The sequence below is a fragment of the Simochromis diagramma genome, unplaced genomic scaffold (assembly GCF_900408965.1).
Source record: "Simochromis diagramma unplaced genomic scaffold, fSimDia1.1 OVJJ01000590.1, whole genome shotgun sequence".
Taxonomy (NCBI): Eukaryota; Metazoa; Chordata; class Actinopteri; order Cichliformes; family Cichlidae; genus Simochromis; species Simochromis diagramma.
Window position 1 is genome coordinate 1,255,466 of NW_024387057.1, and position 27,314 is coordinate 1,282,779.

At 40.2% G+C, this 27,314-nt stretch overlaps 2 protein-coding genes across 9 annotated transcripts; both read left to right on the forward strand.

Moving 5' to 3' along the window:
• The first annotated feature begins 4,567 nt into the window (after nucleotides 1–4,567).
• Nucleotides 4,568–16,649, forward strand: LOC120741956 (permeability factor 2-like). Of its 8 annotated transcripts, none has more exons than XM_040045101.1 (5): nucleotides 9,934–10,525; nucleotides 15,645–15,750; nucleotides 15,856–15,930; nucleotides 16,244–16,294; nucleotides 16,529–16,649. In XM_040045101.1, exons 1-5 carry the CDS (start codon nucleotides 10,459–10,461, stop codon nucleotides 16,623–16,625), a joined length of 396 nt encoding a protein of 131 aa, XP_039901035.1. In that variant the 5' UTR covers nucleotides 9,934–10,458; the 3' UTR covers nucleotides 16,626–16,649. The 8 variants fall into 8 exon arrangements, 7 of the variants coding, with proteins under 7 accessions (XP_039901040.1, XP_039901037.1, XP_039901039.1 ...); XM_040045102.1 differs by lacking the exon at nucleotides 15,645–15,750 and adding an exon at nucleotides 10,677–10,782 and having other exon boundaries at nucleotides 10,140–10,525; XM_040045100.1 differs by lacking the exon at nucleotides 9,934–10,525 and adding an exon at nucleotides 15,232–15,486.
• Nucleotides 16,650–17,804: 1,155 nt separating this feature from the next.
• Nucleotides 17,805–26,613, forward strand: LOC120741958 (growth-regulated alpha protein-like). The gene is made up of 5 exons (XM_040045109.1): nucleotides 17,805–17,826; nucleotides 24,523–25,072; nucleotides 25,231–25,339; nucleotides 25,445–25,519; nucleotides 25,937–26,613. Exons 2-5 carry the CDS (start codon nucleotides 25,006–25,008, stop codon nucleotides 26,016–26,018), a joined length of 333 nt encoding a protein of 110 aa, XP_039901043.1. The 5' UTR covers nucleotides 17,805–17,826; nucleotides 24,523–25,005; the 3' UTR covers nucleotides 26,019–26,613.
• The last annotated feature ends 701 nt before the right edge of the window (nucleotides 26,614–27,314 follow it).

The following is a 27,314-nucleotide window of genomic DNA, read 5'->3' on the forward strand; positions in this document are numbered from 1 at the left end:
ACTATAGGTCTTTACCAGGTTTGCACACACAGTAGCTGGTATTTTGGCCCATTCCTCCATGCAGATCTTCTCGAGAGCAGTGATGTTTTGGGGCTGTCGCCGAGCAACACGGACTTTCAACTCCCGCCACAGATTTTCTATGGGGTTGAGGTCTGGAGACTGGCTAGGCCACTCCAGGACTTTCAAATGCTTCTTACGGAGCCACTCCTTTGTTGCCCGGGCGGTGTGTTTTGGATCATTGTCATGTTGGAAGACCCAGCCTCGTTTGATCTTCAAAGTTCTCACTGATGGAAGGAGGTTTTGGCTCAAAATCTCACGATACATGGCCCCATTCATTCTGTCCTTAACACGGATCAGTCGTCCTGTCCCCTTGGCAGAAAAACAGCCCCATAGCATGATGTTTCCACCCCCATGCTTCACAGTAGGTATGGTGTTCTTGGGATGCAACTCAGTATTCTTCTTCCTCCAAACACGACGAGTTGAGTTTATACCAAAAAGTTCTACTTTGGTTTCATCTGACCACATGACATTCTCCCAATCCTCTGCTGTATCATCCATGTGCTCTCTGGCAAACTTCAGACGGGCCTGGACATGCACTGGCTTCAGCAGCGGAACACGTCTGGCACTGCGGGATTTGATTCCCTGCCGTTGTAGTGTGTTACTGATGGTGACCTTTGTTACTTTGGTCCCAGCTCTCTGCAGGTCATTCACCAGGTCCCCCCGTGTGGTTCTGGGATCTTTGCTCACCGTTCTCATGATCATTTTGACCCCACGGGATGAGATCTTGCGTGGAGCCCCAGATCGAGGGAGATTATCAGTGGTCTTGTATGTCTTCCATTTTCTGATGATTGCTCCCACAGTTGATTTTTTCACACCAAGCTGCTTGCCTATTGTAGATTCACTCTTCCCAGTCTGGTGCAGGTCTACAATACTTTTCCTGGTGTCCTTCGAGAGCTCTTTGGTCTTTGCCATGGCAGAGTTTGGAGTCTGACTGTTTGAGGCTGTGGACAGGTGTCTTTTATACAGATGATGAGTTCAAACAGGTGCCATTCATACAGGTAACGAGTGGGGGACAGAAAAGCTTCTTACAGAAGACGTTACAGGTCTGTGAGAGCCAGAGATTTTCCTTGTTTGAGGTGACCAAATACTTATTTTCCACCCTGATTTACGAATAAATTCTTTACAAATCCTACCATGTGAATTCATGGATTTTTTTTTCACATTCTGTCTCTCACAGTTGAAGTGTACCTCTGGTGCAAATTACTGACCTCTGTCATCATTTTAAGTGGGGGAACTTGCACAATCGGTGGCTGACTAAATACTTTTTTGCCCCACTGTATGGTGAATGTTGAGAATGAATGACAGTCATGATCATAAGTTTATTCTTCACTTCTTAAGCTGCTGGAGATTTCAGAAATGTAAAGTGTGTGTTGTTAATGCTACACTCAATTAGATGGATACTGGTTAAACATGTGCTTTCTCATATGAAATTCCTTCTGTCCTAATCTCACCTCCTCTTCCTTGGAATCTACCAGAGGTTTCAACTTTCACTTCCTTTTTAGGGCCTTCCTTCAGAGTCAGCGTATTACATCAAGAATAAACTTTACATTTTAATGGCAAGGCAAGGCAACGCATTATGCATCTACACAAAAGGGAGAGTGATGATGCATACACTGTTAGAAAGTCTGCAGATGTTTGCGTCCACTTATTTTGAAAATAAAATGGGTGGATTTTTGTCTTCACTGGTTCACTGGTAACTGTTCAATAGAGTGTATAGTTGGTGGATGAATTACAAGTGTGAAATCTGTGAAAACAAAGAAGAAACACGGCGTCTAAAGACAGCATCATGGAGCAGCCTGGAACTACCAACACTGTGGTACAGAGCATCCAGAGAAACCACAGCTGTCAAAAGACAACTATTACACTGGTCAGAGGGCCCGGTGGCGCCAGTGTCCGGCAGCCTTGCCTCTGTCAGTGCGCCCCAGGGCAGCTGTGGCTACAATGTAGCTTGCCATCACCAGTGTGTGTGAATGGGTGAATGACTGAATGTAGTGTGAAGCGCTTTGGGGTCCTTAGGGACTAGAAAAGCGCTATACAAATGCAGGCCATTTACCATTTGTGTTTTATCATGCACAGTCTGCTCAAACATATTTATTGCAGGCAAGTTTAAACGACACTAGTAGGCACTCAAAGACAACAAATGACTGCTGCAGTATGTTCTCTTTTACTGTACACACACACACACACACACACACACACACACACACACACACACACACACACACACACACACACACACACACACACACACACACACACACAAGACAAAAAAACAAACAAACCAAATAGCTTATAGTCCAACGTAAAGATGAACGTGACTTTGTACAGCTTGATCACATGATGCTTCAGAGTGAGTCCGAACATGCTTCACTTTGTCTTACACTCTCTCTCTCTTTCATGCACATACACGTTCATGATTATTCCTAGGAAATTTCAGCCTGTAAAAATGACAGGATTACAGCTCCAAAGAAAGAAAAAAACAGTATTTTTTTGGATTGAAGGGCTTTGATATAAAAGCACTTGTTAACAAATGCAAGTGAGCCAAATTGATGTTCATCACATAAATGTCTAACAAGCACAGGCAGACAGACATGGACTATTTCCAATGTAGCTGCCTTTGTGTCTAAGTGCTGGAATTAAGTGTGGTGCAATATGACTGACCCACGTGAAAAAGCTGGTATGGGGAAAATAATCCCTGGAAATCTTCTTTATGTTCCTACAAGGATTTTAGGCTTGATACTAACAAAAGGAGAGTAGAAAAAGAAAAATATACAAGGCAAAAAGGGATCACCACTCTGAAGGTTGGGGCTTGTTTGGATCAGTCACAGGGAAGATATTTTTAGCTTAACTGTCATCCAAACAATGACTTTCTGGACAAGTTTGTTCAATTATAAAATATCTGAAAATATCATAAATTATATCAATGATCTAACTGAGAATGTTCACCAGTAGCATTATGCTTCATCAACATAGCACAAACTAAAACATTATTATCGTTTCAGCCTGAGATAGAGTGGTAAGACCAGAGAACCAGAGGAAACACAGCACAGCAAAGTATGAGTTAAAGATAATGTGTCTTTAGGTTGACATTAGTTATAACCCTCTGCACTTCAAGTATGCCGGTTACCGGGAAAACCTTTATCGTTGCAAATCACAGACAATCTTTATGGTTTACTTGGATTACTAAAGAGGAATGCAGTGTGGGGGTGACAGGCATGACAAAGCTCACTTTTCACTAGTAAGAAAGCAAGAAAGAGGTTACAGTTGCAACACTTGGTGTTGATCCAATTCTTAGTTTTATCTGAGCCACAATAGCAGTTCCAGAGTACTGCTGACTGAAAGCCAGCTGTGATGCAAGATATCCAGCAGTATTTTCACCAGAATCTTTATTTGGATCCCACAATTCAGGTGTTAAAGAGGGTCACCGAATATGTGTTAATGATCAGACTACCATTCTGAGGCCATGCGATTCAACAAAGGCATCTGCATTAGAGCAGAGTCCATATAAAGACGGAGGGATGGAGCAGTCAACCTTGTGATTTTCCATAAAACTGCAAAAAGGTCATCAAAGTGTGTTTGGTGGACTCTCCTGTGCTAATGTGCCCTGACAAAAGCAGGATTTGAGAATGAGCTCTGGAGATTCAGCGGGAAACAAATCAGACAATGATGCCTTTGCTCTGGATGTCTGCATCACAGCCCAGTTACTCGTCTTTGTATGAGGAATAACAAAAGACTATGAAGGAACTGGCAGTAGTGCCAGTCAGTGATAGGGACTACAGTAGGAAGTGATTTGTTCTTGAAGGTAACTCCATGCTTAGCTAAGGCTTAACCTGCAATGGGATACACTGGCAGGTTTTACAACCTATGGGTGTCCAAATCTGACCAGGAAGAATGCCAGACTTCACAAAAGGCCCAGTTTCTTATGTGGCCCATTGGAAAAATTCATTGCTCACCATTGGATTGGAGCCCCCTCACCCCCAAGAAAATATTATGTCAATATGTTTAGAAAGAAATAATATTTAGATAAGGCATATTCCTCTGGGGACTCAGTACATCACATCCTTACAATGATGAAAGTGCACACTCTGCTTACAAACACGCTGATTTCAAAAGGATAGAAACACAGTGCAGATTTACTGTGTTTATGCAAAGATACACAAGCACATCTCCAAAGAATGGATGAAAAAAATGCCTTTTTAGTAGAGTTCTAAGGAGGACATGTTATGCTCTAACGTTCCCTTTCTTTTTATTTACTGTAAATCTCAGGAAAAGACAAATGCTGTTTATCGTAAGGAGAACTGTAAGCAAACTTTGAGGAGAGTGCAACAGAAAGAGTAAAAGATTAGGCATCAGCGCTTCTGCTGTCCAAATTGTTGATGTTAGACTGATCGTTGAAAGAGATTTCACTTCTCTGGAAGTAGCTCAGCAACATAGAAGTTCATTTATTCTCAAGACTCACACATTAGTGACTGGAGTTAGTTCAAACATGAAAAGGGAAATCTGACGTCAGTTTCAGCGAATACAAGCGACACCTGAAGGCAGGCATGTCTCAACATAAAGAAGTCACAGACAAAGTCCTTACAATTAGGTGAACGTAGAAAGTTTAAATGCCAAAGAATTGCGACAGCAGGATTTACAGTCTGGGAGAACGCAAATCAAAAAAACATTTTTGTTATTCAGCGACTTCTTAGGAAGACATCCTTGGCCGGGGTCCACGTACCTGTGAGTGTATATAAGGAGTTCAGAGATGATGAACCTCACAGCCCTGCACACTCAGGCAGCTCGAGAAGTGAAGGAGACGCACAGCAGCAGAGATCCTTCATATCTGAGAAGAACAAATCAGTTGAAGACTGAGCCTTCAGTAGATCCTCCACTCAATCATTTAAAAGCTTTAAGATGAAGACAAGTGTTGCCATCCAGTGCATCGTTCTCCTGGCCTGCATGGCCCTTTGCACTTCATATGGTAAGTGTGTTTCATCAGATTATGGAAAACTTTGGTGTATTTGTGCAGTTCGAGAGGAGCTAAGTTATGCTAACAAATCAATTTAGATATATTTATGTTTAAGTAAAATATGAAACTGCAGCAGTTTAACATTAATTATCACTTTCTATGTTTTCCAGTTATTCCAAGGTGCCGGTGTTTGAACACCAGTAACTCTGTAAAGATCGCTCTCATCGCTCAACTCAAGGTGGATGAGCCTCGTCCATACTGCAACAGGAGAGAAGTCATGTAAGTGCCCACAGTGACAGGAGCACATTATTAATAAGAGCTCAGTCATTAATAAGGATTGTTTATAAAGTGGTTTTAAATCAAAGCTTTCTTTACATGTTACAGAGTCACACTGAAGGATGGGAGTGAACGGTGTCTCGATCCTCAGTCTAAATTCACCATAATGCTGCTAGAAAAACTGTAAGTCACACAGATGTTTTTTTTCTTTCATTCGCTGGTGTTCAACTTAATGTGAGTTAAATGTTAGAGAGAAAGTCAGTGAAGTTAAAACAGAAACATCAACTCACTTTGGAGCATCGTGCGAGGCTCTGCACATCAGTGATTAAAAATCAGAATCAGCATACTTTATTAAACCCTAAGGAAATTGTGTGGGTTAGAGTTGCTCCAGTATGGTAACACAACACTGATGGTTTTACTGATGGTTGTAGAGCAGCAGTTTAAAGCTCAGGGTAAAAATGCATGACTTGATCTCTTCACTACCACTGGAGCTTCAAGGTCTCATCTCTGTGATACGTTGTCTTTGCAGGAATCAGATGAAAAATACGACCATCAGCCCTCCAACAACCACATCACCAGCCGCAGTGCCAGAATCATCATGATCCACTTTGCATGTTTAGCGCTGGTACAACATGTGTCGATCAAGAAGGAGCAGCACAGCTCGGGTTCTCATCACAAAATATAAATGCAAAGTAAACAGTGACAGCTACAACTGACAGCAAGTTGTAAACAGATTTAATATCAGATGTAAAATATTTATTATCCAAGTTCTCAGTCATTTTTTTCCGGAGACAATCAGGGACGGGCGTTGGAAATCTTATCATTCAGCCTGTCTTCTGATTGAATTTCTGATTAATAAGCATATATTTTATTTTAAAAGTATGTTTTTTGAGTTTTGTGTCAGACAGCAGTGCTCTTATTCAGTGCACATGCAGACGTGATGTGTGTGATAAATGTGAGCAGTGGTTATAGGTTAATGTGTAATTTATCTATTATTAAAGGGTTTGTAAACAATTAAAGAAGTGAACTTTTGTGGTTACAGCATGTTTATGTACCATGTTTATTTTTAATGCTGAAAAGTTCCTCAAAATAAATAATAAATCTGGCGTTTGTTAAAAAAAATTACATCTTTTCACTTTATTATAACTAACAACTCACCAGTTTACCACCACTTTAGACACAGTCAGCAAAAAGAGAACAAAAACAAACAAAACAAAAGGAGAGGCCGAATCTAAATATCAATATGTTTGGCATTAAACCTGGTTTCACTTCAAACTATGAGCATCAACTGAAAGAAAAAAAGGTTCCAAGTCATTAAACTGCTTTGCTTTTATCTCTGAGCTGTGAAAGAGATTGATTCATGAGCGGTGATGTGTTACAGCATCGCTCACAGTAGATCAAGACAGCAGATCGGATGTAAGCATGTGTAAAAACACAGATATGCTTAAAAAGGAAAAAGTTTCTTTCTTCTGTAATTTGTACAAATTAGAGATCAAGATCAGCGTTATGTAGGACACTCACTGGCCATTTTATTAGGTACACCTCTCTAGTACTGAGCCCACTCTTGCTTTGGACTTCCTGTTTCCTTCATATCAGCTTGAAGCACTCTGGTCGTTTTCTGGCATCAGAACTCCTGCTCACTGGAAATTTCTTCTTTTTCTGCCCTTTCTCTGTAAACCACAGAAGTGGTTGTGTGGGAAGAAATCTGTAAATAAAAGTTTACAAAGAAGTCCCCTTTATAATTCCTGGACTGCAACTAAAAAGATGATAAACCTGAAATATCTAAATTATGACTGTTTTATGCAACTAATGCAACCATTTCACAGACTTTCTTGTTTTTTTAAAAAGCTTTATACACTTACACACTTTGCAAAACAAAATATGATCACGTTTAAATTGTGCAATCTCATTTGTAGTGAAGCATTTCTGGGATAGGCTCCAACCACCCCACCCCGCCTGCAACCCTGACAACATTAAGTGGAGGATAATGAATGGATGGCATTTCTGAGTGGACTTGTTGTGGTTAAGCATATGCAGCTCCAGAGTTTGACCATTTTGTGTGCATTTTTGTAAAATTCCTTTGAACTTTGTTTTCTGTTGTAACTTTTTCAGGCCCTCTTGTAACTCATTGTTTATTTTGCATATGATGAAACACTTTCATCCCATATCTGCAGAACTGCCATTCCTCACTAAAAGGAAGTAAAATTTTTGAACTAACGCCTAAAAGATGGCGTCAGCTTTTTCTGCAGACAAGATGAATGTACTTTTTGTCTAACTGAATAGTTTGTGTTTATTATCTCGGAAGAGGGCCAAATTAAAACAAAACAAAACAACAAAAAACATTATCATATAGTTTCAATACTGTTCACTTACCTCTGCCAAACAGTGACTGTATAAAGACTCGACCTGCATGGTTAGCTGTGTGATTGCAGAGGAATGTGCTGGGTGTCTGCCAGAAGGGAAATACAGTGGGGTAAAAAAGTATTTAGTCAGCCACCGATTGTGCAAGTTCCCCCACCTAAAATGATGACAGAGGTCAGTAATTTGCACCAGAGGTACACTTCAACTGTGAGAGACAGAATGTGAAAAAAAAAATCCATGAATCCACATGGTAGGATTTGTAAAGAGTTTATTCGTAAATCAGGGTGGAAAATAAGTATTTGGTCAATAACAAAAATACAACTCAATACTTTGTAACATAACCTTTGTTGGCAATAACAGAGGTCAAACGTTTACTATAGGTCTTTACCAGGTTTGCACACACAGTAGCTGGTATTTTGGCCCATTCCTCCATGCAGATCTTCTCGAGAGCAGTGATGTTTTGGGGCTGTCACCGAGCAACACAGACTTCCAACTCCCGCCACAGATTTTCTATGGGGTTGAGGTCTGGAGACTGGCTAGGCCACTCCAGGACTTTCAAATGCTTCTTACGGAGCCACTCCTTTGTTGCCCGGGCGGTGTGTTTTGGATCATTGTCATGTTGGAAGACCCAGCCTCGTTTCATCTTCAAAGTTCTCACTGATGGAAGGAGGTTTTGGCTCAAAATCTCACGATACATGGCCCCATTCATTCTGTCCTTAACACGGATCAGTCGTCCTGTCCCTTGGCAGAAAAACAGCCCCATAGCATGATGTTTCCACCCCCATGCTTCACAGTAGGTATGGTGTTCTTGGGATGCAACTCAGTATTCTTCTTCCTCCAAACACGACGAGTTGAGTTTATACCAAAAAGTTCTACTTTGGTTTCATCTGACCACATGACATTCTCCCAATCCTCTGCTGTATCATCCATGTGCTCTCTGGCAAACTTCAGACGGGCCTGGACATGCACTGGCTTCAGCAGCGGAACACGTCTGGCACTGCGGGATTTGATTCCCTGCCGTTGTAGTGTGTTACTGATGGTGACCTTTGTTACTTTGGTCCCAGCTCTCTGCAGGTCATTCACCAGGTCCCCTCGTGTGGTTCTGGGATCTTTGCTCACCGTTCTCATGATCATTTTGACCCCACGGGATGAGATCTTGCGTGGAGCCCCAGATCGAGGGAGATTATCAGTGGTCTTGTATGTCTTCCATTTTCTGATGATTGCTCCCACAGTTGATTTTTTCACACCAAGCTGCTTGCCTATTGTAGATTCACTCTTCCCAGTCTGGTGCAGGTCTACAATACTTTTCCTGGTGTCCTTCGAAAGCTCTTTGGTCTTGGCCATGGCGGAGTTTGGAGTCTGACTGTTTGAGGCTGTGGACAGGTGTCTTTTATACAGATGATGAGTTCAAACAGGTGCCATTCATACAGGTAACGAGTGGGGGACAGAAAAGCGTCTTACAGAAGACGTTACAGGTCTGTGAGAGCCAGAGATTTTCCTTGTTTGAGGTGACCAAATACTTATTTTCCACCCTAATTTACGAATAAATTCTTTACAAATCCTACCATGTGGATTCATGGATTTTTTTTTTCACATTCTGTCTCTCACAGTTGAAGTGTACCTCTGGTGCAAATTACTGACCTCTGTCATCATTTTAAGTGGGGGAACTTGCACAATCGGTGGCTGACTAAATACTTTTTTGCCCCACTGTATCTCACTCTGCTCTTGAGATAACAGAGGTCAATGCTGTCAGTATAGCTGGTTTTGAGCCAGTTGCCGGTGTTACTCGTCATTACTCACATGAACTCCAGAGTAGTACTGTTGGCTCCAAGCCAGCAATAGTGCTGGAAAGTTACTCAAAATATCCAGAGCTTTTATTTGAATTCCACAGCCCTCCTTCAGCAGGTAATTCAGGTCCCAAACATGAACCCATCATACAAGAACAAAACCTCAGCACTGACAGGAATTAGTCTAGACGCAGGTGGTGAAGAAGGAGGCTTGGATGGAGCTCTGAGTGACCAGCATGAAGAGAGAGATGGGAAGTAGGTGGGCTGAGTGAATGAGAGTCAGAAAGGCAGAATAACACAAGAGAGCTGAGATATAAAGGACGCTGAACGGGGGCTGATTGACTCGAAGAAGTTGGTCAAGAAGATGATTGTACTAGAGCTGTGATGTCAGCAGTGTGGTAAAGTGGATGCGTTGTAAAGGACAGACTAGCAGCCGAACACCCAGGAAAGCAGGCAGATCACTGATTACAGATCTTCCTTAGTGAACTTGCACATAGGATTCATTACAACTTCCAGCCTGAGAGACTGAACTTTAGAAATATACACTGTTTGGTCTTCTTGTAGACCAACTCTGCATGTGAAGTACAGATGGTATTAAGTCCCAGAGCCCAGATAAAGGAAGATCTTGACAACCTGTCCCTCCAGCCTTCAAGGTCCACTGCAACACAGCTGTATGGTCTCGCTGAAGGTCACGTTTGAACAACTTTCCTTGGAATTGAATATTTGTAATCTCAAATGTGACGCAATGAGGAGCTGTTAACAGGAATTGAAAGTACAACACAGCCACTGGATTTCTACTGTGAGAGGACAGGAAACAGATTTTTTGCAGCCACTTCTTAGGAAGAAATCCTTGGCCAGAGTCCACCCAGCTGTGAGTGTATATAAGGAGTTCAGAGATGATGAACCTCACAGTCCTGCACACTCAGGCAGCTCGAGAAGTGAAGGAGACGCACAGCAGCAGAGATCAGTTGAAGACTGAGCCTTCAGTAGATCCTCCACTCAATACTTGAAAAGCTTTAAAAGATGAAGACAAGTGTTGCCATCCAGTGCATCGTTCTCCTGGCCTGCATGGCCCTTTGCACTTCACATGGTAAGTGTGTTTCTATGGAAAACTTTGGTGTATCTGTGCATCTTGAGAGGAGCTGAATTATGAAAACGAATCAATCTAAATATATTTATGTTTAAGTAAAATATGAAACTGCAGCAGTTTAACATTAATTATTACTTTCTATGTTTTCCAGTTATTCCAAGGTGCCGGTGTTTGAAGACCAGTAAGTTTGTAAAAGGTCCCATCACTGAAGTTAAGGTTCATGAGCCTCGTCCATACTGCAACAGGAGAGAAGTCATGTAAGTGCCCACAGTGACAGGAGCACATTATTAATAAGAGCTCAGTCATTAATAAGGATTGTTTATAAAGTGTTTTTATATCAAAGCTTTCTTTACATGTTACAGAGTCACACTGAAGGATGGGAGTGAACGGTGTCTCGATCCTCAGTCTAAATTCACCATAAAGAACTACTGAAAACACTGTAAGTCAAAGAGATGTTTTTTCTTTCATTCACTGGTGTTCAACTTAGTGTGAGTTAAATGTTAGACAGGAAGTCAGTGAAGTTAAAACAGGAACATCAACAGTCACTTTGGAGCATCGTGCGAGGCTCTGCACATCAGTGATTAAAAATACTGATGGTTTTAGAGTAATAGTTCAAAGCTCAGGATGAAAACTGCTTCTGGGTCACAGGACAAATCTGATCGTTTTTAATAAACATCTTAATGCAGTATCAATACTATAGATTATATCATTAATGATGCAGAATATATTGTAGCCATAAAATAATTTCTTTAATTCCACAATGAACAATTAACAAGCTACAATAATTGAATGTCTTTATCGTGTTTTTGCTAGTAAAATTCAGGATCGTCATTCTCATAATTTAGAAGGTGAAGAAGTTAAGAGAGAAATCACTGCTTGAGTGTTATGAGTTATGAATCTGTTCACTATCACTGGAGCTTCAAGGTCTCACGTCTGTGATTTGTTGTCTTCACAGGAGGCAGAAGAAAAGTCAGCATAAGACGACCGTCAGCCCCCAAACAACCACATCATCAGCCACAGTGTCAAACTCATTATGATGCACTTTGCATGTTTATTACTGTTACACAAAAGAAACCAGGCATCACTCAATGAGAAGAAGGAGCAGCCGAGATCCGGTGCAGATTTGTCCACCACATCCCACCGTGGTTGATGGGACTGAAATCTGGTGACTCTGGAGGTCATTTACATGCAGTCATCTCACTGTCATGTTCAGGACACCAGCTTGAGTTGTGAGATATGGTTCATTATACTGCAGGAAGTAGCCATCAGAAGATGTATACACTGTGGTCATAAAGGGATGGACATGGAAACAGTAAACAGTGAACATTGTTCAGCTGTTGGACTGGATACATGTTTAAGTATTTGGGATTTTTTAATCTTTTTTTTAATGCATTTATCATCAAGAGTGGTTCCTCCAGCTGATTTTAAACCAAAGCTCTCCAAACCAGCTGATATGAGAGATCCACTTGAGCTCGCTTCATAGTTCACCCCTCTGTTTTCCTTCCCTCGAGTGCAGCCTTTGTGTTTTGTGTTTTATTTCATTTCATCGTTGGTCTGTTCTGGATTATTTTTATAACGTGTATATTTTTGGATTCTCAGTGACTGAAATAAAGGTTGTTTTCTGTTTGCTTCACTTTCTTGCCTTTGAGTCCAGTATCTGGGTCCTTAACCTTGCACATAGTGACACAATCTCCTCTTTCATATCTAAAACAACCAATTCTGAGATTTTAAGAACATTTTGCTCTCTAAAAATGAGGCTTGATCGTCAGTGTTCAGTGTCAACACTGTGAACTGTTTACCATGATAATTTTGCAGTTTGCTTTAAAAATTTAGCTTAAACTAAACACGATGCAAGAACATGATACACATGTGTGACTCAAACAGCTTCATCATGAACTCGAGATCACTGAATCTGAATCCTGCATGAAAAGGTGTGTCGGGTTCTGAAGACATAACCATTAATCTTGTAAGAAGTGAGGGGATAAAACATCACTCTTTCACATTTAGCTGGTGAAAACTGTTTTGTGCCAAGACTAAATTTATTAGCCTTGATTTTGTGTTTAAGTCACTGCTTCCTGTAAGTAGTTAAACATGGGAATAATAATAATAATAACACATTTCCAAACTTCAGATGTGAAAAAGTTATCTGAGGTTTTGGGAACTGGGAGCTGAGCCTGTCGTGGGTTTCTGCCAGGAGTGAATGAGACCTTTACAGGGGGACCCTCGGTCAAGGTTTAAATCTAAAATACAAACTCTCCAATCAGTTATGTGTTGATACATTTTATTAAGATTATATTTCACCCAAAATATATTTTAGTTAGCAATAGACAGAAAATAGAAATCTAGAAAACCAGTGGTCATCACATGTACAGTAAAGACATCACTAAAACCATTTAAACGATCACTTTGTGGTGAAAATCTCCTGAAGTAAATGTCGACATCTGGATATTTGGTTCTGAAAATGTTGCACAGATGCTGAACTTTAACTGGAAGCTCTACTTGGATACTTTACGGCACCATCCTCGAGGGTCACATGCAAATATGTTGATATAGGCTACTGAAGTGAAAAGCTGCGTTTCTCAGCTGCAGAGTTACACTGAAAGGATACATTTTTAGGCTAGTTAGTGCCCAGTGACAGATTAATAAAATACTAGAAAATTTATTCAATTCAATTTTATTTACCAGCACCAAAAACATTGGCAACAAAATGCTTTATATTGTAATGTAAGGGTAAAGAGAAAACTCCAACAATCAGATAACCACCTATGAGCAAGTACTTGGTGACAGTGGGAAGGAAAAACTCCCTTTTAACAGAAAGAAACCTCTGACAGAAGCAGGCTCAGAGGAGGAAGACAGGACAAAGACACGCTGTGAAAGAGAGCCACAGACTAATAATAACTAGTGATTAAATACAATAAAAAGTGAAGAAGTAGCACTCAGTGCATCATAGAAAGCACCCAGCAGCCTAGACCTCTTGCAGCATAACCAATTGGGCTGGGATTCCTAGAACCGATTCCATTACGATTCAATTTTGATTCAGACAGAAATGTTGTAATTCTTCATTTATCAGTACTGACAGTTGTGAGACTTCACCAGAGGTGTAAACATCACAGCAGATGCCATTCTGTCAAAGTAACAGAGGATGAAACACAGAAAAACATGAAGGAAATTTCTTGGCTTGTCTTTTTATAGCAGTTAACCTTAAAAATACTCTGCAGTATCAAAAACGGAAGAAAACCATGAACCAACATATGAACATTACCTGATGCTGCCGAAGTGAAGCAGAGCAAAGTCACAGAGGTTTTATTAGAGACACAGCCAAGGGTTTTGCAATTTCTCAGAATTTTAAAAAGTTTACACTTCTCTGGTATTGAACAGCAGAAATTAGATTTTCTTGTAGGAAGTCATTTAAAAACAACAGCAGGAGACTGCGCTGTAAACAACGGTAGACTGGTGCGTAATACGCAAATCCAAATGTGCAAAACTGATATTCACCACAGTAATGCTGATGTCTGTCACAACACAGTAGACGGATAAGACAAACACATAGGGACTTGTTATTATTTCCAGTGTAGCTGCTGATGTCTGCAAGTGCTGGAATTGAGCATGACTCACACTGATTTCATCACAAGAATAAGATTAGATCTAAAACCCATCTAGCCCATGGACTAGCTGACTGTGACTGACTTCCCATATCATTCACACAACATCGTCTGGTGTTTTCTCGCTGAGGGCAGGAAACTGAAGGAGAAACAGCCTCACCCACCAGACTGACAAGAGGCTGAACTCGCTCCCCTCTTCACAAAAAAAAGACTGAGTTGTAATAAGCACACACACCAGCACCAGTCCCTTTACTACATTGCTACTGCTACTATTTCATACATTTCAGAGGCGTCCAAATAGGCTACATGTCTTCATGCAAGGTATCTGTCAAAATACCTGAATATACCTGTCCAGTGGAAGCACGTTGAAGGAGTGGAGAAGCAAGTGTGAAACATTCTTAATGACGAAGTCTGCCTTGGTTTCTGCTGTGATTGGTGACCTTATTAATCTGAGAATTTCAGTATTTTTAAAAGTGATGGAGACGTTTTTTCTTGCATTCCCACACCCTTACAGATTTACTCATTGACAGATTTACTGCATTTACTAAATGCAATGATATACATGCACATCTGCAAACAATGAATAGAAAATGATCTTTTCAGCTGTGTTTAAAGGAACTTCCCATTTTCTTTCTTTTTATCATTTTATTTATTTATTTTATTTATTAGAAAGTGTTCAAACACTTTTATCATAAAGAGAAGTGTAAGTAAACTTTAAGCAGAGTGCATCAGAAAGAGTAAAATATTAGGCAAATCATATCATATCATAATTTGAGCTGTCTAAATTATTAATATTAGACTGATCATATAAAGACTCTGTAAGTAGATCAGAGATACAAAATATCCTTTATCAGCAAAACCCACATGTGAGTGATTGGAGTGAGTCCAAAACAAGTGAACTGTGACGTCAATTTCAACAGATACAAACGACACCTGAAGGCAGGCAGGTCTCAACATCAACCAGTGGCACAGGAAATCTTTGCGAGTAAGTGAACGTATAAAGTTCAAATGCCAAAGGATTGCGACAGCAGGATTTCTACTGTGGGAGGACAGACATCGGAAAGTATTTTTTTCAGCCACTTCTTAGGAAGACATCCTTGGCCGGGGTCCACGTAGCTGTGAGTGTATATAAGGAGTTCAGAGATGATGAACCTCACAGCCCTGCACACTCAGGCAGCTCGAGAAGTGAAGGAGACGCACAGCAGCAGAGATCCTTCATATCTGAGAAGAACAAATCAGTTGAAGACTGAGCCTTCAGTAGATCCTTCACTCAATACTTGAAAAGCTTTAAGATGAAGACAAGTGTTGCCATCCAGTGCATCGTTCTCCTGGCCTGCATGGCCCTTTGCACTTCATTAAGTAAGTGTGTTTTATCAGATTATGGAAAAAGTTGGTGTATTTGTGCATCTTGAGTGGAGCTGAATTATGAAAACAAATCTATTTAAATGTATTTATGTTTAAGTAAAATATGAAACTGCAGCAGTTTAACATTAATTATTACTTTCTACCTTTTCCAGTTATTCCAAGGTGCCGGTGTTTGAAGACCAGTAAGTCTGTAAGAGGTCCCATCACTGAAGTTAAGGTGGATGAGCCTCGTCAATACTGCAACAGGAGAGAAGTCATGTAAGTGCCCACAGTGACAGGAGCACATTATTAATAAGAGCTCAGTCATTAATAAGGATTGTTTATAAAGTGGTTTTAAATCAAAGCTTTCTTTACATGTTACAGAGTCACACTGAAGGATGGGAGTGAACGGTGTCTCGATCCTGAGTCTAAATTCACCATAATGCTGCTAGAAAAACTGTAAGTCACACAGATGTTTTTTCTTTCATTCACTGGTGTTCAACTTAATGGGAGTTAAATGTTAGAGAGAAAGTCAGTGAAGTTAAAACAGAAACATCAACAGTCACTTTGGGAGCATCAGAGCGAGGCTCTGCACATCAGTGATTAAAAATACTGATGGTTTTACAGAAGCAGTTTTTTCCAAATCAAGATCCTTTTTTTATTCAGAAAGTAAATAAGACAAAAAAGTTGGTTGATTTTGTTGTTAAAGCTTTAAAAGTTGTGATTTTTTTTTGCAACCCAGCCTCATCTCTCTGATATGTTGTTTTCACAGGAATCAGATGAAAAATACGACAGTCAGCCCTTATACAACGACAGCATCGGCTGCAGTGCCAGAATCATCATGATGCACTTTGCATGTTTAGTGCTGTTACAACATGTGTGTATTAAGAAGAAGGAGCAGCACAGCTCTCGTTCTCATCACAAAATATAAATGCATTTAATTCCTCAGCCTGTCTTCAGGCTTAAGTTGTGATTACTAAGCATATGCACATTTATATATCTGCATCTATATATATTTATTTTTGTAAAGTATGTAACACAAACATTAATTTATTTGTGCTATTTCAACATTTTCACAGGTGAATTTAATGTACATTCGTACCATGTTTGTCTCTTTGATTCTGAAATGTACAACAGTGACTCCGACTCAATAAATCTCTAAGTTGTTGAATAAGTTACATCTTTTCACTTTATTATAACGACTAATTAATGTTTTAATTGTAAGGAGCCAGAGGAAATATTAGACAAACAGGAACATACAAAGAGGGAAAGGTGCAACCAGCACAACAACAACATAAAAAAAAAGAAAGAAACAAATCGAATGAAACATTGCCTTTAAAATCTCAAAAGTAAGCAGCTGCTTCAGTTTAAACAGGACTTTTTTGAAATTACCAACACAAGAGTGCTGCGTCTTTGATAGAGTTTCTAGCAGGATAACAAAGTGTGTGTTATAACACAATATGTGTTATCCTGCGCACACCCAATTACACCACCAGCGAGACTCCTAACCTCTCTGTCCATGCTCCTCCCCTTCCCTCTCACACAGGGTTTCATGCTACTATTGCACTTACATACTTAAAGTGAGAGGTACCCCCTTTTAGGTTCCAATCCCAAAACACTGACTTAAAATTACTTTATGTAAACACATATATTTTCACATTTATTAATCCTGAAAAAATGACTTATGTAATGAATCTATGAATTATAAAACAAACCTGAACTCAATTGTAAATAAAAATATAAAGCAGACGTCTGGCGCTTACACCAGGTATTACCAATTACGAGGTATTCCTAACAAAAAAGCAGAAAACTGTTTACATATTTAATGCAGGACATAGGATCTGATTATCTTATGATTATCATATCAAGAGTTGTTCATATTGCTCCAGGAGTGTAGAAGTCACATGGTCTAATGTCCAGGGCTTTTATTGTGAAAGATAAGCAGAAGCAGAAGTGTTACTCGCACACTTTGCCCAAAGAAATGTTTGAAATTATAAATAATTTACAAAATTCTTCATATCATTTACAAATCCATCAGTATCTGTCCGACCTGCTGCACCCATACAAACAGTGTCAGGTGCAACGCTCCTCAGCCATGGGTCTGCTTTCTGTCAGTCACACCAACCTCCAAAGCTTTTAGTGTTTCAGCTCCACCCTCCGGAGTCATCTCAACTATTAGTAGTAATAGTAGTAGTAGTAGTATTGTGGTGGGGCGTGGTCTGTGGCGCGGCTGCGGGGACGCGGACGCACCTGAGCGGCACCCGCAATCACGCCTCGCCAGCTTAAAACAGACTGAACTGGGTCCTGGCTGTTGGTGGAGGTGTATGGGCGGCTGGGAGCTGGAAAGCTGCAGATGTGAGTATTGCTGTGAACAGCAACCGCAACGAAGAAAAGTGTTAACAAGTGCTGAAAAGTGCAAACATGAGGTCGGGTCTGTTGTGCATTATTGTTGTTAGTAGTAGTATCAGTAGTACTAGCTTACAGCGTGGACCAAATTGGTGAACAACCAAACGAGAAATTTAAATAAAAAATTAGAATATAAAATTACTCTTAAACAGACTGAACTTTAGACAGAAACAGCACTACAGCTGAATAACAGAAGTGGTTGATGGGGATTCGTTTAAAATAGGCTGGAGTGCTCTGAAGCAGCTGTCCAATTAAAGTGACCAGGATATGTTCTTCAATGCACATATTAAACAAATATGTAGGACCGCTTTCTTCCATTTGTGTAGTATCTCTAAAATTTGAAATATCCTGTCTCAGAGTGACGCTGAAAAACTAGTTCATGCATTTATTTCTTCTAGGCTGCTCGACTATAATTCATTATTATCAGGATGTCCTTCTGTTAATCCAAAATGTTGCAGCAAGAGCACTGACAGGGGCTAGACAGAGAGAGCATATTTCTCCTATGTTGGCTTGGATTCAGGAGGCAGACATTGTCTCTACTTTTAGGATTAAGCTTAAAACTTTCCTTTTTGATAAAGCTGCGATAGGTCTTGGCTGCTGGGGAATTCCCATGATGCATTGAGTGTTTCTTTATCAGTCACCTTTCTCAGTCACTGTGTTATACACCTCTCTGCATTTAATTATTAGTTATTATTAATCTCTGGCTCTCTTCCACGGCATATCTTTTGTCCCCTCACACCAGCCAGTTGAGGCAGATTGCCGCTCCTCCATGAGCCACAGTGCTTGCTCATGTGGGGGTCATATGATTATCAGGGTTTTTCTCTGCTTTCTTTGTATTATTATAGGGCCTTTACCTTACAGTATAAAGGAAACTATTGTTGTGATTTGGCACCATATAAATAAAATTTAATTAGACTGAAATGAGAACGACTTTAATTATTTTCAGTAGTGACAGAGACTTTTTTCTTGCATTCTCAATTCCTGTTGTGAGTTTTAGTTTCCCTCTTAATAGTGGTGAATTTTAAAAAACAGTTCAATGAGTCACAGGTATGCAGCTGTTAAAACTGTCCTGTCTTTTAGCCTCCTCAGAGATTCCTTAGATCTAGATGATCTGTACATTAAATATGCATGAAAGAAACATATTTAATGTAAATCTCCATCCATACAAACAACAGGTTTTAAGCTACACTGAACCTCTCAGAGAATTTTTATCTCTTACAAAAATATCCATGGTTTTAGAGCAGCGGTTCAAAGCTGAGGGTAAAGACGTATGACTTGATCTGTTCACTAACACTGGAGCAAAGTCTCATGATATGTTGTGTGTAATTCATCTAACATTTAAAGGGTTTGTAAACAATGGATACAGCACGTTTATGTACCATGTTTATTTTTAATGCTGGAAAATCCCTCTGGAGGTAGTTTTTAAAATGTTATATCTTTTCACTTTATTATAACTCACCAGTTTACCACCACTTTATACACAGTCAACAAAAAGAGAACAAAAACAAACCAAACAAAAAAAGAGGGTGAATCCAAAAATCCCAAAGTTTGCCATTAAACCTGGTTTCACTTCAAACTATGAGCATCAACTCAAAAAAAATGTTCCAAGTCATTTAACTGCTTTGCTTTTATCTCTGATGTAACGGTAACTCAATCACATATTAACAGCTACTCCAGTTTAAACAAGATATTCTTGCTATTACTAAGGCAGGAATGCAGAGAACTTTATTTTAACAGATTTTCTGTCTTCCTCAGTACTTCCTCTCTTGGATAATTAAAAGCTTATCCTATGAAAGAGACTGATTCATGAGCAGTGATGTGTTACAGCATCACCGAGAGTAGATCAACAAAGCAGATGTAAGCATGTGCACAACCACAGCTACGCTTCAAAAAGAAAAGGTTTCTTTCCAGTGTTTTATAAAAATCATTGTCAGCCTACATTTGTACAAATTACAGATCAAGATCAGCTTTATGTAGGACACTCACTGGCCATTTTATTAGGTACACCTCTCTAATACTGAGCTGCGCCCACACTTGCTTTGGACTTCCTGTTTCCTTCATATCAGCTTGTAGCACTCTGGTCGTTTTCTGGCATCAGAACTCGCGCTCACTGGAAATGTATTATTTTTCTGACCATTCCCTGTTAACCATAGAGGTGGTTGCGTGGGAAAATCCCAGTAAATAAACTGGTCTGGGACCAACAACCATCCCACATTCAAAGTAACTTAAATCATATTTTCGTCTCTATTCTGATCCTTATTATGATGATAATTCTTTTCATTTCTGCAGTAACGTTTTCTTTCTCTTCTTTTCTCTTTCCATTAAAGTCAGTTTCTTGTTTTGCACCACACTCAGTTTTCTCTTGTCACAAATCTGTAAATAGGTTTATAAAGAAATCCTACTTTACTGTAACTGGACTGCAACTAAAAAGATGATAAACATGCAACATATAATTCATGCAACTAATGCAACCATTTCACAGACTTTATTTTTTTATACGCTTTTTATAGTCAGCTGCATATTTCAGCTTCATTAGTAGATTTTAGGCAATTCATTGACAAAAGAAAAACTAAAACCTGAGATGAGACTTTATTTACTGTCCCATAAATTACTTTGACAAACTTCTATAATAATCTTCATTTTAGTTTATTATCAGCAAACTCCTCTAACAATCGCACCTTCTAACATCAGGGACTTTTAATGTGAAAGGTAAAGACAAGAAGGTGTTTTATTTACACACTTTGCACAAATAAAATATGATCACGTTTAAATTGTGTAATTTCATTTGCAGTGAAGCATTTCCGGGACAGGCTCCAGCCACCCCACCCCAACTGCGACCCCGACAACATTAAGTGGAAGACACAGAATGGATGGCATTTCTGAGTGAAGTGTATTCAATTTGCTTACACATCTATTCATTAGCAGCCAACCTGTTCTGATTAAACATGCAACTCCAGAGCCAACAAACTGACAGCGATTCATCTTCTGCAGAGCATGTGTGCCAAATTTCAGTTGGCAGCAAATGTTTCAAACAATCACAAGCTTGATTTATCTTGAGAGACGAGGATTAGCGGATAAGCGACGTCGAGCATTTCTGGTGCTCAGTTTGCTTGTTCGGAGGTGAATTTTTCTTCCCTGTCCCTGCTGGATTTTGCAAGACCTGGACTTATGAGATCGTGTTACCTTAGGAGTGTTCATCCAGACTCTCCGGTTATTCGGCCCTCTGCCCCAGCAGCAAGTGGTATCTATTATCGTCACTAGATCGAACCCGCAGTTTCTACATCCCCTAAAACGGGTCAGTAATTGTCGGTAATGGTTTGACTTATTCCTCATTGAGCATGGCGCTTCTCAATGCCCGATCTATGACAAATAAAATGTTCTTGTTGAACGATATTATTCTTTTCCAAAAAGCTGGATTTTTTTTATTTTTAACTGGAACCTGGCAGCGTGATGGTGACTGTTCTTCCCTTATCGAACTTTGCACGGGCGGGTACTCCTTCATCAGTCGGCCGCAGCGTTTTGGTCGTGGAGGAGGTCTGGCTGTGGTGTATCGAAACTGGTTTCACTGTCGCTCATTAATGGTTGAAAAATTTTCATCGTTTGAACTACAGCTGGTTAAAATTGGAATTAAAGATCCGTGTTACTGTGCTGTAGTGTATCGTCCACCTGGACCTAACAGTCCGTTTTTAAAGGAGTTCGGTGACTTTTTGTCTTCCATCTTGGAGTTGTCCAGATTGTTAATAATTGGGGATTTTAATATACACATTGATGATGACCTCTGACCTCTTTGCCAGAAGTTTTCTTAGCATCATGGACTCGTTTTATTTCACACAGCATGTGTCTGGCCCCAGTCTCAGATAGATAGATAGATAATGATAATGGATTGCATTTATATAGCGCTTTTCGAGACCCTCAAAGCGCTTTTACAATTCCACTATTCATTCAGTCTCACATTCACACACTGCTGGAGGCAAGCTATCGACAGACAGACGGACGGACAGATATTTTGGCCAATTTCCCCGCACTACTGCCTGCTTGGAGTCAACAGTACTACTCTGGAGTTTATGTGAGTAATGATGAGTAACACCGGCAACTGGCTCAAAACCAGCATTGTGACAGTATTGGCCTCTGTTATCTCATGAGCAGAGTGAGCCATATCCCTGCTGGCAGACACCCAGCACATTCCTCTGTATTTCCCTGGCAAACCATGCAGGCAGAGTCTTTATACAGTCAGCGTTTGGCAGAGGTAGGTGAAAAATATTTAAACAAAATAATAATTTTTTTCTTAATTTGGCCCTAATACTCCTTCCTAGATAATAAACAAAAACTATTCAGTCAGAAAGAAAAAAATGTACATTCCTCTTGTCGGCAGAAAACGCTGACACTCTTTTATTTTACACTTTAGTTTAAAAATCTTACTTCCTTTTAGTAGGAATGGATTGTTCTGAAGACGTGTGGTGAAAGTGTTTCATCATATGCAAAGTAAACAATGACTTACAAGAGCGCCTGGAAAAGTTACCACAGAAATCAAAAATGAATACAAAATATGGTGTCACGGTGGTTAGCACTGTTACCTCACAGCAAGAAGATCCTGAGTTCAATTCTATCATCAGGCCGGGGTCTTTCTGTGTGGAGTTTGGATGCTTGCGTGGGTTCATTTCAGGTTCCTCCAAAAGTCCAAAGACATGCAGTTAGTGGGGCTAGGTTAATTGGAAACTCTAAATTGCCCATATGGTCGTCTGTGTCATGTGTTTTGTTTGGTTTTTTGGTGTTTTTTTTACACTTCTCCCATTCCTGGTGAACATTCGACAGATTCACAGCATCATCCAAGAAATGTACAGCTGGGATTTTGGAGCACTGCACAGGAGCATGATTGTGAATACTGTCAAAAACAGTGGTGCCAGTGGTGGCTCCATAAGTTAAGCATACATGCTGGAAAATGATTCTTATAAACACCAGCACAAACTCCCTGACAAACCCCACTCTTTGAAACAATAAAAACAAAAGCAAATAAGAGTAAAACACTGGTGATGATGGTGAACTGACAAAGTCTCTTGTAGACTGGAAAGAACAAAGCCAGTGTTCCTGATTAACTAATGTTTAATAAGGTGAGATAAATCCCAGTATGCTAGAACTTCACCAACAGACCAACAACAAAATGAGTCAGAGAAGCACACAGACCGGATGATCCATGCAGGACTGACACTGCCTCCATCTAACAACAGCCGCTCACTGCAGGTAAACAGGCTGTCTGAAGTGGCCCATGAGCTGAAAGTGCATAATCAGAATTTCCCTTTATACTATTAGCTGTCAGGTTCACTACTTATTTTACTGTGGCCTATTTTGCCGGGCATAAACCGGTCCGTGGCGCAAAAAAGATTGGGGACCGCTGATCTATATTAACTCATATTGTATTCTGTGTACAATACTCTGTCATGGTTCGGCTGTGTGGCAGGCAGGATGTAGGACCCAAATGCAGGACTCACAGATGGGAATTTTAACTGAAAGAGGGGCACAGAGGAAAAACACACAGCAGAGCGACCACATAAAGGTTAACTTGGAAATACAGCCCAGACCGTGACATACTCACCTGCATTTCACTTTCTCCTTATCGTCTAATGGAAAATCACTTACATCTGCCAAATACTGACTGTATAAAGACTCTGCCTGCATTGTTAGCTGGATGACTGCAGAGGAATGTGCTGGGTGTCTGCCAGCAAGGAAATGACTCACTCTGCTCGCGAAAAATCACAGAGGTCAATGCTGTCAGTATAGCTGGTTTTGAGCCAGTTGCCGGTGTTACTCGTCATTACTCACATTAATTCCAGAGTAGTACTGTTGGCTCCAAGCCAGCAGTAGTGTTAGGAAATTGGTCAAAATATCCAGACCTTTTATTTCAATCCCACAGCCCTCCTTCAGCAGGTAATTCAGGTCCCAAACATGAACCCATCATACAAGAACAAAACCTCAGCACTGACAGGAATTAGTCTAGACGCAGGTGGTGGTGAAGGAGGAGGCTTGGATGGAGCTCTGAGTGACCAGCATGAAGTGAGAGATGGGAAGGAGGTGGGCTGAGTGAATGAGAGTCAGAAAGGCAGAATAACACAAGAGAGCTGAGATATAAAGCACTCAGAACGGGGGCTGACTGGCTCGAAGAAGTTGGTCAAGAAGATGATTGCACTAGAGCTGTGATGTCAGCAGTGTGGTAAAGTGGAAGTGTTGTAGAGGACAGACTAGCAGCCGAACACCTACGAAAGCAGGCAGATCACTGATTACAGATCTTCCTTAGTGAACTTGCACATGATTGATTACAGCTTGCAGCCTGAGAGACTGAACTTTAGATACAAGATAAGTGAATAAGGAGGACAGGTTTATGTGCATTACTTTAAAACTGGTTGCAGTGGTCGGAGATGCTCTAATAAAGATGCCTCCAGGGAGAGAAAACATGAGTGTGAAGCATCTTTATTGGAGGCAGCAGTATTTTTTTGTTGGTTTCTCATTGCTTTTTGTGAACTGTCAATTTCTCCACTTATACCAGGATGCAGTGTTGGCAGTTTTATATAACCCGGGTATACAGCCATGTAATTATTCTGTCTTTCATAAAGAGGCTTCATAAGAAAAATACACTGTTTGGTCTTTTTGTAGACCAACTCTGCATGTGAAGTACAGATTGTCCCGGAGTCCCAGAGCCCAGGTACAAGAACATCTTGACAACCTGTCCCTCCAGCCTTCAAGGTCCACTGCAACACAGCTGTATGGTCTCGCTGAAGGTCACGTTTGAACAACTTTCCTTGGATCTGGATATTTGTAAACTCAAATGTGACGCAATAAGGAGCTGTTAACAGGAATTGAAAGTACAACACAGCCACTGGATTTCTACTGTGAGAGGACAGGAAACAGATTTTTTGCAGCCACTTCTTAGGAAGACATCCTTGGCCAGAGTCCACCCAGCTGTGAGTGTATATAAGGAGGTTCAGAGATGATGAACCTCACAGTCCTGCACACTCAGGCAGCTCGAGAAGTGAAGGAGACGCACAGCAGCAGAGATCCTTCATATCTGAGAAGAACAAATCAGTTGAAGACTGAGCCTTCAGTAGATCCTCCACTCAATAATTTAAAAGCTTTAAGATGAAGACAAGTGTTGCCATCCAGTGCATCGTTCTCCTGGCCTGCATGGCCCTTTGCACTTCATTAAGTAAGTGTGTTTTATCAGATTATGGAAAACTTTGGTGTATTTGTGCATCTTGAGAGGAGCTAAATCGTGACAATGAATCAATCTAAATATATTTATGTTTAAGTAAAATATGAAACTGCAGCAGTTTAACATTAATTATCACTTTCTATGTTTTCCAGTTATTCCAAGGTGCCGGTGTTTGAAGACCAGTAAGTCTGTAAAGATCGCTCTCATCGCTCAACTCAAGGTGGATGAGCCTCGTCAATACTGCAACAGGAGAGAAGTCATGTAAGTGCCCACAGTGACAGGAGCACATTATTAATAAGAGCTCAGTCATTAATAAGGATTGTTTATAAAGTGGTTTTATATCAAAGCTTTCTTTACATGTTACAGAGTCACACTGAAGAATGGGAGTGAACGGTGTCTCGATCCTCAGTCAAAATTCACCATAATGCTGCTAGAAAAACTGTAAGTCACACAGATGTTTTTTCTTTCATTCACTGGTGTTCAACTTAGTGTGAGTTAAATGTTAGAGAGAAAGTCAGTGAAGTTAAAACAGGAACATCAACAGTCACTTTGGAGCATCGTGCGAGGCTCTGCACATCAGTGATTAAAAATACTGATGTTTTAGAGTAATAGTTCAAAGCTCAGGATGAAAACTGTTTCTGGGTCACAGGACAAATCTGATGGATGAACAATTAACAAGCTACAATAATTGAACGTCTTTATCGTGTTTTTGCTAGTAAAATTCAGGATCGTCATTCTCATAATTTAGAAGGTGAAGAAGTTAAGAGAGAAATCACTGCTTGAGTGTTATGAGTTATGAATCTGTTCACTATCACTGGAGCTTCAAGGTCTCACGTCTGTGATTTGTTGTCTTCACAGGAGGCAGAAGAAAAGTCAGCATAAGACGACCGTCAGCCCCCAAACAACCACATCATCAGCCACAGTGTCAAACTCATTATGATGCACTTTGCATGTTTATTACTGTTACACAAAAGAAACCAGACATCACTCAATGAGAAGAAGGAGCAGCCGAGATCCGGTGCAGATTTGTCCACCACATCCCACCGTGGTTGATGGGACTGAAATCTGGTGACTCTGGAGGTCATTTACATGCAGTCATCTCACTGTCAGGTTCAGGACACCAGCTTGAGTTGTGAGATATGGTTCATTATACTGCAGGAAGTAGCCATCAGAAGATGTATACACTGTGGTCATAAAGGGATGGACATGGAAACAGTAAACAGTGAACATTGTTCAGCTGTTGGACTGGATACATGTTTAAGTATTTGGGATTTTTTATTCTTTTTTTAATGCATTTATCATCAAGAGTGGTTCCTCCAGCTGATTTTAAACCAAAGCTCTCCAAACCAGCTGATATGAGAGATCCACTTGAGCTCGCTTCATAGTTCACCCCTCTGTTTTCCTTCCCTCGAGTGCAGCCTTTGTGTTTTGTGTTTTATTTCATTTCATCGTTGGTCTGTTCTGGATTATTTTTATAACGTGTATATTTTTGGATTCTCAGTGACTGAAATAAAGCTTGTTTTCTGTTTGCTTCACTTTCTTGCCTTTGAGTCCAGTATCTGGGTCCTTAACTTTGCACATAGTGACACAATCTCCTCTTTCATATCTAAAACAACCAATTCTGAGATTTTAAGAACATTTTGCTCTCTAAAAATGAGGCTTGATCGTCAGTGTTCAGTGTCAACACTGTGAACTGTTTACCATGATAATTTTGCAGTTTGCTTTAAAAATATAGCTTAAACTAAACACGATGCAAGAACATGATACACATGTGTGACTCAAACAGCTTCATCATGAACTCGAGATCACTGAATCTGAATCCTGCATGAAAAGGTGTGTCGGGTTCTGAAGACATAACCATTAATCTTGTAAGAAGTGAGAGGATAAAACATCACTCTTTCACATTTAGCTGGTGAAAACTGTTTTGTGCCAAGACTAAATTTATTAGCCTTGATTTTGTGTTTAAGTCACTGCTTCCTGTAAGTAGTTGAACATGGGAATAATAATAATAACACATTTCCAAACTCCAGATTTGAAAAAGTTATCTGAGGTTTGGGAACTGGGAGCTGAGCCTGTCGTGGGTTTCTGCCAGGAGTGAATGAGACCTTTACAGGGGGACCCTCGGTCAAGGTTTAAATCTAAAATACAAACTCTCCAATCAGTTATGTGTTGATACATTTTATTAAGATTATATTTCACCTAACATATATTTTAGATAGCAATAGACAGAACTCTA

Excerpts from the sequence above, each read along its gene's own strand:
- LOC120741956 (XM_040045101.1), top strand. The coding sequence starts at position 10,459 with ATGAAGACAAGTGTTGCCATCCAGTGCATCGTTCTCCTGGCCTGCATG. Across the intron at positions 10,526-15,644 it reads GGCCCTTTGCACTTCACATG|TTATTCCAAGGTGCCGGTGT; the intron begins GTAAGTGTGTTT and ends TACCTTTTCCAG. Across the intron at positions 16,295-16,528 it reads TATACAACGACAGCATCGGC|TGCTATTTCAACATTTTCAC; the intron begins TGCAGTGCCAGA and ends TTAATTTATTTG.
- LOC120741958 (XM_040045109.1), top strand. The coding sequence starts at position 25,006 with ATGAAGACAAGTGTTGCCATCCAGTGCATCGTTCTCCTGGCCTGCATG. Across the intron at positions 25,340-25,444 it reads TGCAACAGGAGAGAAGTCAT|AGTCACACTGAAGAATGGGA; the intron begins GTAAGTGCCCAC and ends TACATGTTACAG. Across the intron at positions 25,520-25,936 it reads ATAATGCTGCTAGAAAAACT|GAGGCAGAAGAAAAGTCAGC; the intron begins GTAAGTCACACA and ends TTGTCTTCACAG.